The sequence below is a fragment of the Cydia strobilella genome, chromosome Z, assembly GCF_947568885.1.
Source record: "Cydia strobilella chromosome Z, ilCydStro3.1, whole genome shotgun sequence".
Classification (NCBI taxonomy): Eukaryota; Metazoa; Arthropoda; class Insecta; order Lepidoptera; family Tortricidae; genus Cydia; species Cydia strobilella.
Genome location: NC_086068.1, coordinates 6278737 through 6292304, shown reverse-complemented (window position 1 = coordinate 6292304; position 13568 = coordinate 6278737). Strand labels below are relative to the sequence as shown.

The 13568-nt window shown below is 41.2% G+C and overlaps 1 protein-coding gene across 1 annotated transcript in view; it reads left to right on the top strand.

Annotated features, from left to right (window-relative positions):
* The window catches only part of LOC134754472 (protein nervous wreck), a 59783-nt gene that overhangs the window by 24050 nt on the left and 22165 nt on the right, over positions 1-13568 (top strand). The window contains exons 3-11 of the mRNA XM_063690806.1: positions 1765-1850; positions 2294-2438; positions 4434-4570; positions 5443-5596; positions 6955-7020; positions 7391-7552; positions 8569-8754; positions 10414-10650; positions 13383-13518. Coding sequence (XP_063546876.1) covers positions 1765-1850; positions 2294-2438; positions 4434-4570; positions 5443-5596; positions 6955-7020; positions 7391-7552; positions 8569-8754; positions 10414-10650; positions 13383-13518 — 1309 coding nt within the window. The remainder of the gene's footprint in view (positions 1-1764; positions 1851-2293; positions 2439-4433; positions 4571-5442; positions 5597-6954; positions 7021-7390; positions 7553-8568; positions 8755-10413; positions 10651-13382; positions 13519-13568) is intronic.

Here is a 13568-nt window from a genome sequence, read left to right as displayed (position 1 = left end):
GTATAAGTCGGTTCAGCGGTTTATACAGACAGATAGACAGTTAACGTCGCATTTATAATGTTAGTAGGGATGTATGTATTTATGTTCACAATTGCCCTTAGTAAGTGGACCAAAACCAGAGGACGGCATTAATCTAATATTCTATTATGTGTGACGTCGTTACCCAGTGTGTTCGGACATAATGAAACTTATTATCCGGCAGTTATTAATATCAGGTAGCCGTATTACCTATTTATTACCTATGTAGCGTTTCCGACTTTATAAGAAATTGCGAAATCTGGGTCATTGTGAAATTACGAGTAAATGAAAGCTTTCTAATTTCGCATGGAGGTAAAGTTGAGTCTCTGAATTAAAATTACTTATCAGATTAGCTATAAATAAACCAGTAGCGGCCAGTTCTAAAACATGATCTTGATTTGATAGGTATTGACTTTATGTTAGTATCAGTGGGTGTCGCTCACTCCAATAGAGAAATGCGATGCCACTTTGTATCTATAATCAAAGATAGATGTAACTCCGTAATAGATGGATACAGTCTAAAGAAAAAACGTGCCTCGAAAATCAAGAATATTTGATTCTCGTTCAGAGGGCGCTACTAGTTTTGACCTACAGTCGTATAGATGGCGTTGACGGTTTCGTTTGTTATTTAACAATTTTAACGCATATCAGTGAAAGAACATGGGTCAAAATCAACAAAATAATTAATGCAAATAAAAAAAATCATTTATCTATATTTAAATACATTTTATCGTATTTTTACAAATCTTCAATTTTAGTTTTAAAGTGTGTCGACAGATGGCAGTGAATTTACTGGGGTTACAAAATTTACTATGACAGTACCGCTCTAGTATAAGTTACTCTATGCTATAATAAATACAATAGTTATTTGTTATACAAGGGTGCAAAGTTGTATTTTACCCGCGAGTGTGGAATTGAAACATGAGCAAGCGAAAGGATTCTATAGTTGAACCACGAGCGAAGCGAGTGATTCTAAAATAGAATCCTGAGCGTAGCGAGTGTTTCAACACACGAGAAGTAAAATACATTTGCACCCGTGTGTAACACAAAACTTTTCCCCTCACTATAGCGAGGAAAGTGCAACATCCACAGGCGTTAGATCATCTTCATCACTGGAATCACTAATTTTTTTACGATATTATAACAGAAAACACTAGAAATTCTGATTTTTACGTGAGTCGGTGAGAAGAACAGTAAAAATTTTGTTCACAATGTTGACATTTCTGTTCTGACGTATGAAATGTCAACGTTGCGTTTTGAAATTGCATCGACTCAACTTGTGCGTTCAGAATTATATTTAACATCATTACAAAAAATCTAACGTTTCTTATGGAATTTTAAGGTTTATGACTTAAAATTATTAAATAAAGCTAAATTTGGTATTTTTATTAGATTCTCAAACCATTTATTTAATGATAATTAATATCAAACGAACCATTATCATGAGCGTTTTACGTTTTGATATCTGTCAAGCTACTTAAACACGCTCCATCCAAGGTCAAATTACTTTCCCCACTAGTGGATAAAATGCGTTTTCCCCCGCTTGTTTTAAAGGATAATAGACGGCTTTCCGAGCTAGTGAGGGGAAAAATATATTATAAAGTTTTTAGAGATTCCTTAATCATATTTTATTCACTTTCTGGGTGTAACATTCAGCTTTTAAACAAGCATCTGTTTTGTATGCGTGAAACTAGCGGTACCGATCGTAGTTACAAACGCACCTTAACAGAAAGTTTTTGTTCGCAGGCCTTGCTGAAAATATCTTCAGGGTATCTTAGTAAGAAGATCCCAAACATCCCGGACATCAAAGTCGACGGAGCGGAGGAAAAATGGTATAATATCTTTAGTTTACTTAGACCGTGACTGCTGCCGTTGGGCGAAGACTATGTCTGCAGCTCTATTTGTATCCATAAGTAAATGCCATTCCGCTCATATGATCAAAGTTGTAAACCCAAAAACTGTAAACTTTACATTTGATGCAGTGTCAAAGAAACAAATAACAATATTAGAGTTGAGTAGAGGAGTTTTGTCATTTGTCTAGCCTCTGACCGAAATACAGTTTTTGTTTCTTTTAACCATGAAAAAGGTACTGAAGAGAAACCTCACTTGTTATGGATAAGTAACGCGTAATTGACACCTCTGGAGTTGAGATCGGTAGCGCATCTTTGATACCGTGAGTTGCAAGCATAAATAGGCTAAAGGTCTTACCAAAAAATGTAAATTTCAGTAGTCGCTATAACTTCTCTTCGACTCACGGTTTACTTTTGTCTAACAGGAACATGTGGAACGTGTGGCGCACGGTCCTCGAGGAGAACGAGAAGCTGGCGCGCGCGCGGCTCGCCGCCGTCGAGGTGTTCCAGCAGCAGATCGCCGACGAAGCCAAAATGCTGCGCCAGCACAAGATCAACGTCGCCAAAAAGGTTAGTTCCTTCCGAGTGGGTTAGAATTAGAGGATAGCTAAGGTCAAGATGTTAAGGGTCTTTTATACAAACGTAGTTCCGCTCTCATTTTAAAACGACATATTATATAAGGATAAGGCTAAGGAAGGATAAGGTAAAGGGTGTCCCAAAAAGGACGCAAGACTTCAATTTGCCGCCATTTTTGTATTTTAGTGCTGGCAACCCAAAAAAAACTATTTGACAGCTGAATGTTTAGGGTTTGTAAAATGTCGGGTTATACGAAAGATCAACGCGTTTTTATTATTGAACAATATTTCAAAAGTAATGAAAGTTTGGCGGGTACGGTTCGAAAATTCCGTGCAAAATATGGTCGGAATATTGACTTGACTTCATCAACTGTAAACTTGTGATTTAACGCCTTTAGACTTCTTTTTATGGGGTTATTTAGTCTAAAGTCTATGCCAATAAGCTCTCAACCACTCATGCTTTAAAAAAGGAAATTCGACGCTGCATCGGAGAAATTCAGCCGCATCTATGCAAAATGGTCATAGAAAATCTTGACAAAAGAGTGCGTATGTGCCAGCAAAGCCTAAGAGGACATTTGTCTACAAATAACCCTATTTTATGTATTTTAAGATTTTATATACAAATATATTTTAGCGAAAAAAAGATGTGTTTTTCATCAATTTCAAATCTTGCGTCCTTTTAGGGACACTCTTTATATCTATGTCTGTAACTAGTTTATGTAGTTTCAGATACCATAGTTAAAAAAACTTGTTTTTGCTCTATTTAGTTTGTTTTATAAACTCGAGCTAACTAAACTAATTAAAATTACAGACTAATTAGAATTATAGATATACCTCATGTCATTGTATGTGCAAAGTTTCATTACAGTAGTTTTAAAATGAGAGCGGAACTACGTTTTGTATGGGAAGGTGCAATTCGGCTGAGCTTGCCGGGGACTTAAGCGAGCACAAAATACGTCTCCAAGAAAGTTAGTACACCATCTTACACATGTGGACGGCAAGCTCGCGCATGCCTCGCCGACGGCGAGGTGATCCAACAGCAGATCGCCGACAACACAAGGATTAATATTTTGCAATATTGATAATGATTATACACTGTGCGGGAAAATCACATTCCTATTCCTTGGTAAGATCACGACAAGTTAATTAAATTCGTTTCGTTCGGCTGCGACTAACTATAACATGAAAGTGACTAAATATAACGTATAATGGCTATAGTAAATACCTTGCCAGTTATTTCCTTCCAATTACACCGTCACCTGACATGTCCCACGCGGTAATAGAGCAACTACCCCTTCAATTACCTATTACTACTAATTGTGGACCTTGTAACGGTTTCCTAGTTATTGGGGTTATACTAATTACATTGGTACATGGTGTAGGAGCTAGGATTCAAACCTATGACTAGTGATCGGTCACTACGTAGATATGACTATGACCACAGAGCTTACAAGTTAAATTAATTCTGGTATTTTTAATAGACTGTACACAACTGTTGTATTGATCTAAATGGATATGTTTGCGTAGCATTGTCATTTAGCCCCGTTCATGCATATTACCTGGTCAGACACTTACATACAAAATCCAAACTGTAATGACGACACAAACACATAGAAAATGACACACTACACAGACAAATCTTGCACACCTCTATCTGTTTTTGTCTGTTGCCTCACTTGCTTCTATTGCCAAGGCGCCAGAGTGCGTGTTCAGATATTTTTGAGCACTTCGGCCGCTGCGATATATATGATGGCGACTGTACTAATCGGTTAATTCCGATTTTAATAATACTGATACTGAAAGAAATATAGTAACAAAATATTTTATTACATCTTACACAAAAATTGAGACTTGCAAACTTGTTACGATCCATGGTCAGAAAGTCGCACGCCGTACCGCTAGACCACTAAGTCCACCAAAGCTTCTGTTTGTATACGAGTCTGTGTTATTACTATTACTGTAAACACTAAACCTAGTAATTTGTCTGCAGTGCACAGACTCACTGGCGCAGGCGCACAAGGAACTGCAGCTCACAGTGATCGATATCGACAAGACCAAGAAGCTGTACTTCGACGAAGAACACACGGCCCACGACGTCAGAGATAAAGCCAAAGACATCGAGGAGAAGTAAGTTACTTTTTAATTAAGAGCCTGGAATGTCCAACTCCAACAAGGTTAAGGCCTCCGTCTCTTTTTTCGGTCTTGAGCAGTAGTACAGGCATTCCATGGGCTGTCCCGTACAAACATATTTTATTTCGTATATTACCTACATTTAATATCGTATATTACCTACAATTTTATTTCGTATTATAACTACATTTTTATTTCGTATATTACCCACATTTTATTTCGTACATTAACTACACTTTTATTTCGTATATTACGTACATTTTATTTTGTATATTACCTACATTTTATTTCGTACATGTACACTTTCGTACATTAACTACATTTTTATTTCGTATATAACCTACATTTTATTGCGTATATTACCTACATTTTTTCAACGTTTCAAATCTATGATTACCTATTTTACTGAGCATTTTTCACATCCATCGTCACACAAAACAAAATTAAAATAAACTATACTTACCTGCAAATCTTTAGAATATTCGCGTTTGTACGCTACGGGACAATGGTAGACGATTTCGTAGAATTCTTCGTCAGCAAAAAAGGCATCAGTTTTGACTGTCCATCGTTTTCATGGTTTTCTATGACGTTGGGCACGGGCACGACCTTGTGGGAGCCACTAAATAGCCCATAAGTCTCACGGCAGACGTCCAGGCTCATATAATTATTTGTGCTTGTGTTAATTACATTGTGAACGATGTCCGACAAACAGACATAGCCAAATAAGGCGTTAAGGAGTTGGTATGATCAATAGATTACATTCATTTCTATTTGCTAACCATGTAATTTGCTAATAGTTAGGTCAGCGCACTTAATTTTTACCTTTTTAAAAAAAGTACTCGTTCCTTATCCAACGTTTTTTGTCGTAGATTGAAGAAGAAGAAAGGGTCCTTCTTCCAGTCGATAACATCGCTCCAAAAGAACAGCGCCAAGGTATCGTCGCGTCGCGATCAACTCGAAGAGAAGTCCACGGGCGCCAGGAACGACTATCTGCTCAGCATCGCCGCTGCCAATGCCCATCAGGTACCATATATACACCTTTGCAATAAAATAAGGTCTACCAATCATAAGAACCCAGGTAGCAAAGTGACGTCAGCGACGTACAAGTGAGTAGTGACCTCATAGTGACGTCATTTATACGTCATAATGACGTAACGGACGTCATAATGACGTCTAAATGCTACCTGGGAATGACTCTAAAGTTGGACCACGCTAAGTTTCTACACCAAGTGCAACGTCAAGTATGGCACTCTAGGATATTAAAAATGTATCTTTACTCCCTACTGCTACTTAAATATTTTCAAAATTGCTTTCTTAGGGTTAGATATGAGGATAGTAGGTATAATTTGAGGTATATTTAAAAAAAAAATATTTGAACGGTATCGTATCTGGAGAAGCCCAAACTTGATATATTTGAAAATTATTTTTTTATTCTAATAAAAATAAACACTGAAATGTAATGATGTGATATATTTTTAGAATCGGCTCAAAAATCCCTTTCATTTAATACCAGACACGATAGGTTTCTGAACAGTTTTTTTCCGATACATAAAAAGATGACGTCATAACTCCTCTTTTTTGTTTGGTGTTACCTAAATGGCCTAAAGATCAATCGTACCGATTTTCATGCTTTTAACACCATTTGCAGCGTTTTTTGGCGTACCGCCAGCACTACAAGGTCAAGGCAAAATTCGTAACTGTTCATTGTGATTTTATTCGCAAATGTATTAAAAACCGTCGTTCATGGTACGTGCAAAAGTGTTATTATTTACTCGTCCCTTATCTTTTATGGCTCATAAAAGACATCTCGGGATTTGTAATGACATATTTCGTACTCGCCATGAAAAGTACCATTTTAATCAAAAGGCGAATACGAATAACTACCTACTCTAGTGTCTTGATTGTTGTTCTTTTACACATACTGCACAACACCTGTAAAACTTGTTATTCATTATTTTAGTTTATATGTGTACGTACTAACTTTTAAGAATATAAATTAAATACAACAGCTTTTGATTTACGCTATGACTGACAGTTTCACAGCAGTTCGTTTGTTTATCACATCGTGACGTCATCAAGATCAGGTGACAGCTTGGAGCGTTTAGAAATTTAAACACTAAACGCGATTTTTTATTTAAAATTAAATTTTTTTTTGTAATAATTACGTGTCTATCTATAAAATTAAAACAGCTCTAATAAAATATCAACATCCCTATTGACCCCATGAAACTTGACTATAGAAACTTGTTTGCAGGGGGAGTCAGTTATCTCTGCAGTTTACTGTATAATCAGTATAATAATTTAAGAGATCCCATGGGTAATTTGATTCATTAGTTTTTCAGCAATATGAAAGTAGGTAAATATTATATTTTTGTCCTCAGAATCGCTACTTCCTCGTAGAACTGCAGACCTGCATGCAGAACATGGAGTCAGCCGTATATGAAAAAGTGAGAAATTAAAATTAATAAATGTTTTTTTATCTATCTAATAATTTTGAAATATTTACTTCATATCTATGTTTCTATGAATCAAGCTAGCTAAAATTTTGAAGAGAACAAGAGAATAATTAGGAGATGACGAACCAATAATAACGGCGGAGGAGGAAGCCGTCCGCGCAGCACCCGACACGTCGGTCGCGGCCGCGCTGTCCGTCTTATTTCAGTTTAGAACAAGAGAATTTTTATTCTGTTCAAAAAAATTCAAAAACTTTTAATTTATGTTCCAGAGTTCGCGATTAGGAATAAAATAATAATATCATTTCATTTAATTTATGGATCATTATATCTTGTATGTAAAATGTACCTATTTATTGTCCAGGTGTCAGAGTTCCTGACCCTCATGGGCCGCACTGAGCTGCTGACGTGCTCCGCCACCCAGCACTCGTTCGGCAAGATCCGGGACCAGGCACAACAGCTCACCCGGGACTATAACCTGCAGTGCGTGTATCTATACTACCCGGTGCTGAAGCAACATATCCAGGTTACTAGTTTTGTGTCTGAATATTTTACTTACTTACTCCGTTGGCTCAGTGACCTAAAATGAGACTTGACATCCGACACAAGACAGCGCCACTTTTCTCGATCCAGTCCTGCGCTACTTCTTGCCAATTGCTGACTCGGAATTCGCGCAGATCCGCCTCCGTTATGTCGCTACTAAAAGATTCGATGCTTTCTAATAACTTTGTCTCTCTATGTCGGTGCAAGGTTAGAGGCTGAGAGAAAGTATCAAAATTACGTATAAAACAAAAATGTTTTTAGTTGTTGCTATACAAAACGCGATCGCTAGGCGAACAATATAATCGTTATAATAACTAACAGCTATCGATTACTAATATCAACTTTTGCTGCATACACTAATTGCATATTGAAGGAGACCACATACTTAACTCGTTGGGCATTCCAACGAGAATCGTTCAACTGTTACACTTGATATACGTTCCTACCCAATTCTAAACAATTTTGAACTTAAATGCAGTTACACTAAGTTGAAAATACAAAATCATCTACTAATCGAATATAGTGCAATACCTGTTACGTAGGCTATCAGAGCCTTTAAAATTGTCTGTGTGTACCTTTAAATAGTGTAGCAGTTTAAAGGATGACTAACGTTAGACCGGGCCGTAACCGGATCGGAGCTTCCGGAGCTTACTTTTCTATGACATGACAGGTGATCACGTGATGCTTTCCATAGAAAACGAAGCGCCGGAAGCTCCGGCCCGGTCACGGCCCGGTCTAACGTGAGTCATCCTTTATGCAAGCTACGCTTTGTAGTGTTCAGGTAGTCGGTGGTTAAAGTTGATTTAAAATGAATACCAGTTGGTTGTGTGTAATGTCATTGCCATTACGATCAGGTCAAACGACCACATTATATACATATGGGTTCATTATAACAAAACTCATGCAAAAATTGCTAATGATGATATGCTAATAATTTCTTTCTGAGATACAAAAAAGTAACAATAGATCACCAGTATTCAGTAGTGTTTTGTTGAACAGTACGACTACGAGCCATGCGACAACGACCCCGTCGACGTCGTGACCATGGAGCATGAGTCCGTGGCGCAGACCCTGGCGCAGGAGGCGCGCCGCTGGGCCACGCGCGTCGTGCGCGAGACCGCGCTGGTACGGGACGCCACCCGCAAGCTGCACTTGTACCAGGCCATGCGCGAGGCGGGACAGAAGGTGAGTGACCATGGAGCATGAGTCCGTGGCGCAGACGCTGGCGCAGGAGGCGCGGCGTTGGGCCCCGCGCGTCGTGCGCGAGACCGCGCTGGTACGGGACGCCACCCGCAAGCTGCACTTGTACCAGGCCATGCGCGAGGCGGGACAGAAGGTGAGTGACCATGGAGCATGAGTCCGTGGCGCAGACGCTGGCGCAGGAGGCGCGGCGTTGGGCCCCGCGCGTCGTGCGCGAGACCGCGCTGGTGCGGGACGCCACCCGCAACCTGCACTTGTACCAGGACTACCAAGCCATTTACGAGGCGGCACAGAAGGTGTTTCCACAGAAATGACGGACAAGACAAGAAACAGAATTTACGGAAATCAGTCCATCTTTTAACAAAAGCACATGTCATGTGTAGGCTACAAACCAGTCCCATCTAGGTAATAAGTAATTGTAAGAAAGATCCATTTATTTTACAAACAAGATATATACAGGGTACTACGTAAACGAATATTAACGTAAGAAATTGTTTTATATTGAATTACGCTACCCTGAATAGGACCCTCCTAAATTTTTAATAAACAAATACAATAATACGTAAAAAAATTAGCTCTTCGTCCTTCCAGTAAAAACGGAGTTCAGAGTACTGTGGCATCGAGGCGAGAACTAGTTAGCTGGTCGTTAGAATGCATTGAAATTGATACGTATACAATTATATACTTAGAAAAAAAAATTAAAAGCTTGACCCTGAGACTGTTAAATGTCTTGTCCAAGATGCAAAGAAAATACATATAGTCACATTGTAGTATTTTACTCGTCTAAAGTTAAATATATGTACCTACCTTTCGTGTCCTCCTTTCAGCCATTTGGCGGTCATTTACACAATACCACTGTGTCACTATTTTTACGGCGCCCTTGTTCTTTAATATTGCCAAAAGTAATCTTTTACAAAGCATATTATTTGTTATTTGACTATAGACTATACTTATTTAATATTTTATGAAAAGCTAAATGTGTTGAAGAAGCTAAATGTACCTTTAAATATTGTCAGAATACTCGTAGTGGCTATTACACGAGGTGTGAATAATGTACGAAATTGACGAATCCGCCAAATCTGCCCTGCGAAATTAGGCAGTGCCCCGTTCTATTTAATGGTGAGAATGGATAAATAAAAGCGTTTCAGAGTAGTCAGAAACGAGGCCTTATTACGGACAATCTGCGCGGCTAGGTGAATACTTCGAATGACTGCAATTCTTATACTTATACATACTATTATAATTTGATTTAGAGGTAAACAAACAGCTGCATTGTGAGATAATCAAAATGATCTGCACACGCTTCTACTCCCTTAACAATAAATTTGTGTTTAGATACTTTATTTTAAACACCTCTGCTTAGCAACTTCTGCTGCTGACTGTATGTGCGCATTGAGATTTTAAAAGAATCTTATTTAATAAAAGTTGACTTCAAAATTAAGTCAATTCAAAATTATTACATATGCTATGATATTTTCAAATCAACCAAAAAAATCCAAAGTAGATACGAACCCAAGGGACCTACGATTTTCACGTGAGGTCAGATATACATAGCTTTACATACGTCACCAACACAAATACTAAGATACTCGTAAATCAGAAAGAAATACAATCCTAGAGAATAATTCCTTGTTTTGTTCGTAGACGGACCCGAACGACCCGAACGGACCGGACCTGGAGACCCGAATGGACGAGCTGCGCTCCAACATCCGCCGCTCCGAGACCTCGAAGGCCAAATACGAGGCGCGGCTCGAGTGCCTGCGCAACAGCAGCGCGCCCGTCGACGAGTGGCTCAAGGAGATCGACCTGCTGGCCGTGCAGGACACGCTGCCGCGCAGCAGCAGCCTGCTCAGCGTGAGGACCGACGCGTCCGGTGCTGCCGTGAGTGTACAGTATTATAGCGAGGTGGAGGAGTGGCTGCAGGAGATCGACCTGCTGGCCGTGCAGGACACGCTGCCGCGCAGCAGCAGCCTGCTCAGCGTGAGGACCGACGCGTCCGGTGCTGCCGTGAGTGTACAGTATTATAGCGAGGTGGAGGAGTGGCTGCAGGAGATCGACCTGCTGGCCGTGCAGGACACGCTGCCGCGCAGCAGCAGCCTGCTCAGCGTGAGGACCGACGCGTCCGGTGCTGCCGTGAGTGTACAGTATTATAGCGAGGTGGAGGAGTGGCTGCAGGAGATCGACCTGCTGGCCGTGCAGGACACGCTGCCGCGCAGCAGCAGCCTGCTCAGCGTGAGGACCGACGCGTCCGGTGCTGCCGTGAGTGTACAGTATTATAGCGAGGTGGAGGAGTGGCTGCAGGAGATCGACCTGCTGGCCGTGCAGGACACGCTGCCGCGCAGCAGCAGCCTGCTCAGCGTGAGGACCGACGCGTCCGGTGCTGCCGTGAGTGTACAGTATTATAGCGAGGTGGAGGAGTGGCTGCAGGAGATCGACCTGCTGGCCGTGCAGGACACGCTGCCGCGCAGCAGCAGCCTGCTCAGCGTGAGGACCGACGCGTCCGGTGCTGCCGTGAGTGTACAGTATTATAGCGAGGTGGAGGAGTGGCTGCAGGAGATCGACCTGCTGGCCGTGCAGGACACGCTGCCGCGCAGCAGCAGCCTGCTCAGCGTGAGGACCGACGCGTCCGGTGCTGCCGTGAGTGTACAGTATTATAGCGAGGTGGAGGAGTGGCTGCAGGAGATCGACCTGCTGGCCGTGCAGGACACGCTGCCGCGCAGCAGCAGCCTGCTCAGCGTGAGGACCGACGCGTCCGGTGCTGCCGTGAGTGTACAGTATTATAGCGAGGTGGAGGAGTGGCTGCAGGAGATCGACCTGCTGGCCGTGCAGGACACGCTGCCGCGCAGCAGCAGCCTGCTCAGCGTGAGGACCGACGCGTCCGGTGCTGCCGTGAGTGTACAGTATTATAGCGAGGTGGAGGAGTGGCTGCAGGAGATCGACCTGCTGGCCGTGCAGGACACGCTGCCGCGCAGCAGCAGCCTGCTCAGCGTGAGGACCGACGCGTCCGGTGCTGCCGTGAGTGTACAGTATTATAGCGAGGTGGAGGAGTGGCTGCAGGAGATCGACCTGCTGGCCGTGCAGGACACGCTGCCGCGCAGCAGCAGCCTGCTCAGCGTGAGGACCGACGCGTCCGGTGCTGCCGTGAGTGTACATTGTATGATAGCGAGGTGGACGAGTGGCTTCAGGAGATCAACCTGCTGGCCGTCCAGGACACTGCTGCGCGGCAGCAGCCTGCTCAGCGTTAGAACTACAAATGTGCAAGTTGCAAGTCAAATCAGGCAAACATTTCAAAATATTGTCAGACTTATTGTCAGACCAATAAATTAGACCTAAATGTATCTAAATGTTTTACATTAACCTTTACGAAACAACAAAGTAGAATCCCAACTACGTACAAGCTTAATAATCATGTGCTCAAAACTGTGCCATGCATTAAAGACCTGGGAGTCACCCATGATTCAAAGCTTTTATTCGATACTCATATAGATAATATAGTAACTAGTGCTACCAAAACATTGGGATTCATTATGCGTAGTTCTTTACATTTCACCCAAAGTAAAACCATAAAAGTTCTTTATTGTACATATGTCAGAAGCAAGCTTGAATACGCGTCTCAAATTTGGAACCCACATTATAATATTTATTTATTTATTTATTTATTTTTATGAAATAGGAGGCAAACGAGCAGACGGATCACCTGATGGTAAGCGATTATCGCCGCCCATGGACACCCGCAACACCAGAGGGAGGGAGGGAGGGAGGGGGAGGGAGGAGGGGGGAGGGAGGGAGGGAGGAATTAACAGAATAGAACGTATACAGAAAAAGTTTGTAAAATACCTCTACTTTAAATTGAAAACCCCCTATAATTCATCAAATTATGATAATGTTTGTAAAAAACATCACCTTCTCCCACTACATAAACGTCGACAGATTGCGGATATTACATATATACTCAAAATTTTAAATGGTAACATTGATTGTCCTGAATTGCTCGCTAAGCTCTCCTTCAATACTCCATCTAGACCTAAAAGATACTTCCCTCCCCTCTCAATTCCATTTTCATCACGTAATTACAGAAAGAATAGCTTTCTATTGCGAGCTGGTAAAAGTCTAAATGAACTAACGAAAGAGTGTGATATTGACGTTTTCACAACTATAAGACGGATTCTGGCAAACAAATTACCTAAGTGAGCGAGTCGTATGCGATAGCATACTCATCATAATATCATTGTATCGATTGATGTATTTTATTAATAAGTTTTGTTTTTCTTAGCTCAGTATATTAAGAGTATTGAATTGTGGGTATTTAATAAGTAGGTATTCACATTTTGAAATTAGTATTAGTTGAATACGTTGTAAAATTTTAGTGCTAACCACCAATTATGTGTTAACTTGTTGCTATTGGTGGGAACCTATAATTGGCTTTTTGTTATTTACTTATATAACTATTGTATAATTGATAGCTGTTGGTTCTTCGAAAATAAATAAATAAATAAATATTTATTATTCACGAGTTTTTTATAAACGATGGTCAATTGGCGCCGAGGAAGGTTCAGAATTAAGAAGCTTTTATCATCTTCTGAACACATTAGTAATGGCAGCGTATGTTCCAGGATCAGCCGAGCTCTGACTCATTCTACGACAGCGACAACACCGAGGGCGAGCAGGCCCCTGCCGCCTCCGTGTCGGGCCACCAGCGGACCACCTCCGGCTCTCAGCACGAGGACGAACACGATGAGGATGTTGACAGTAAGTACGAGTGAAGCGATAGTTCTAAAGGCATATTTGGCTATGTCATC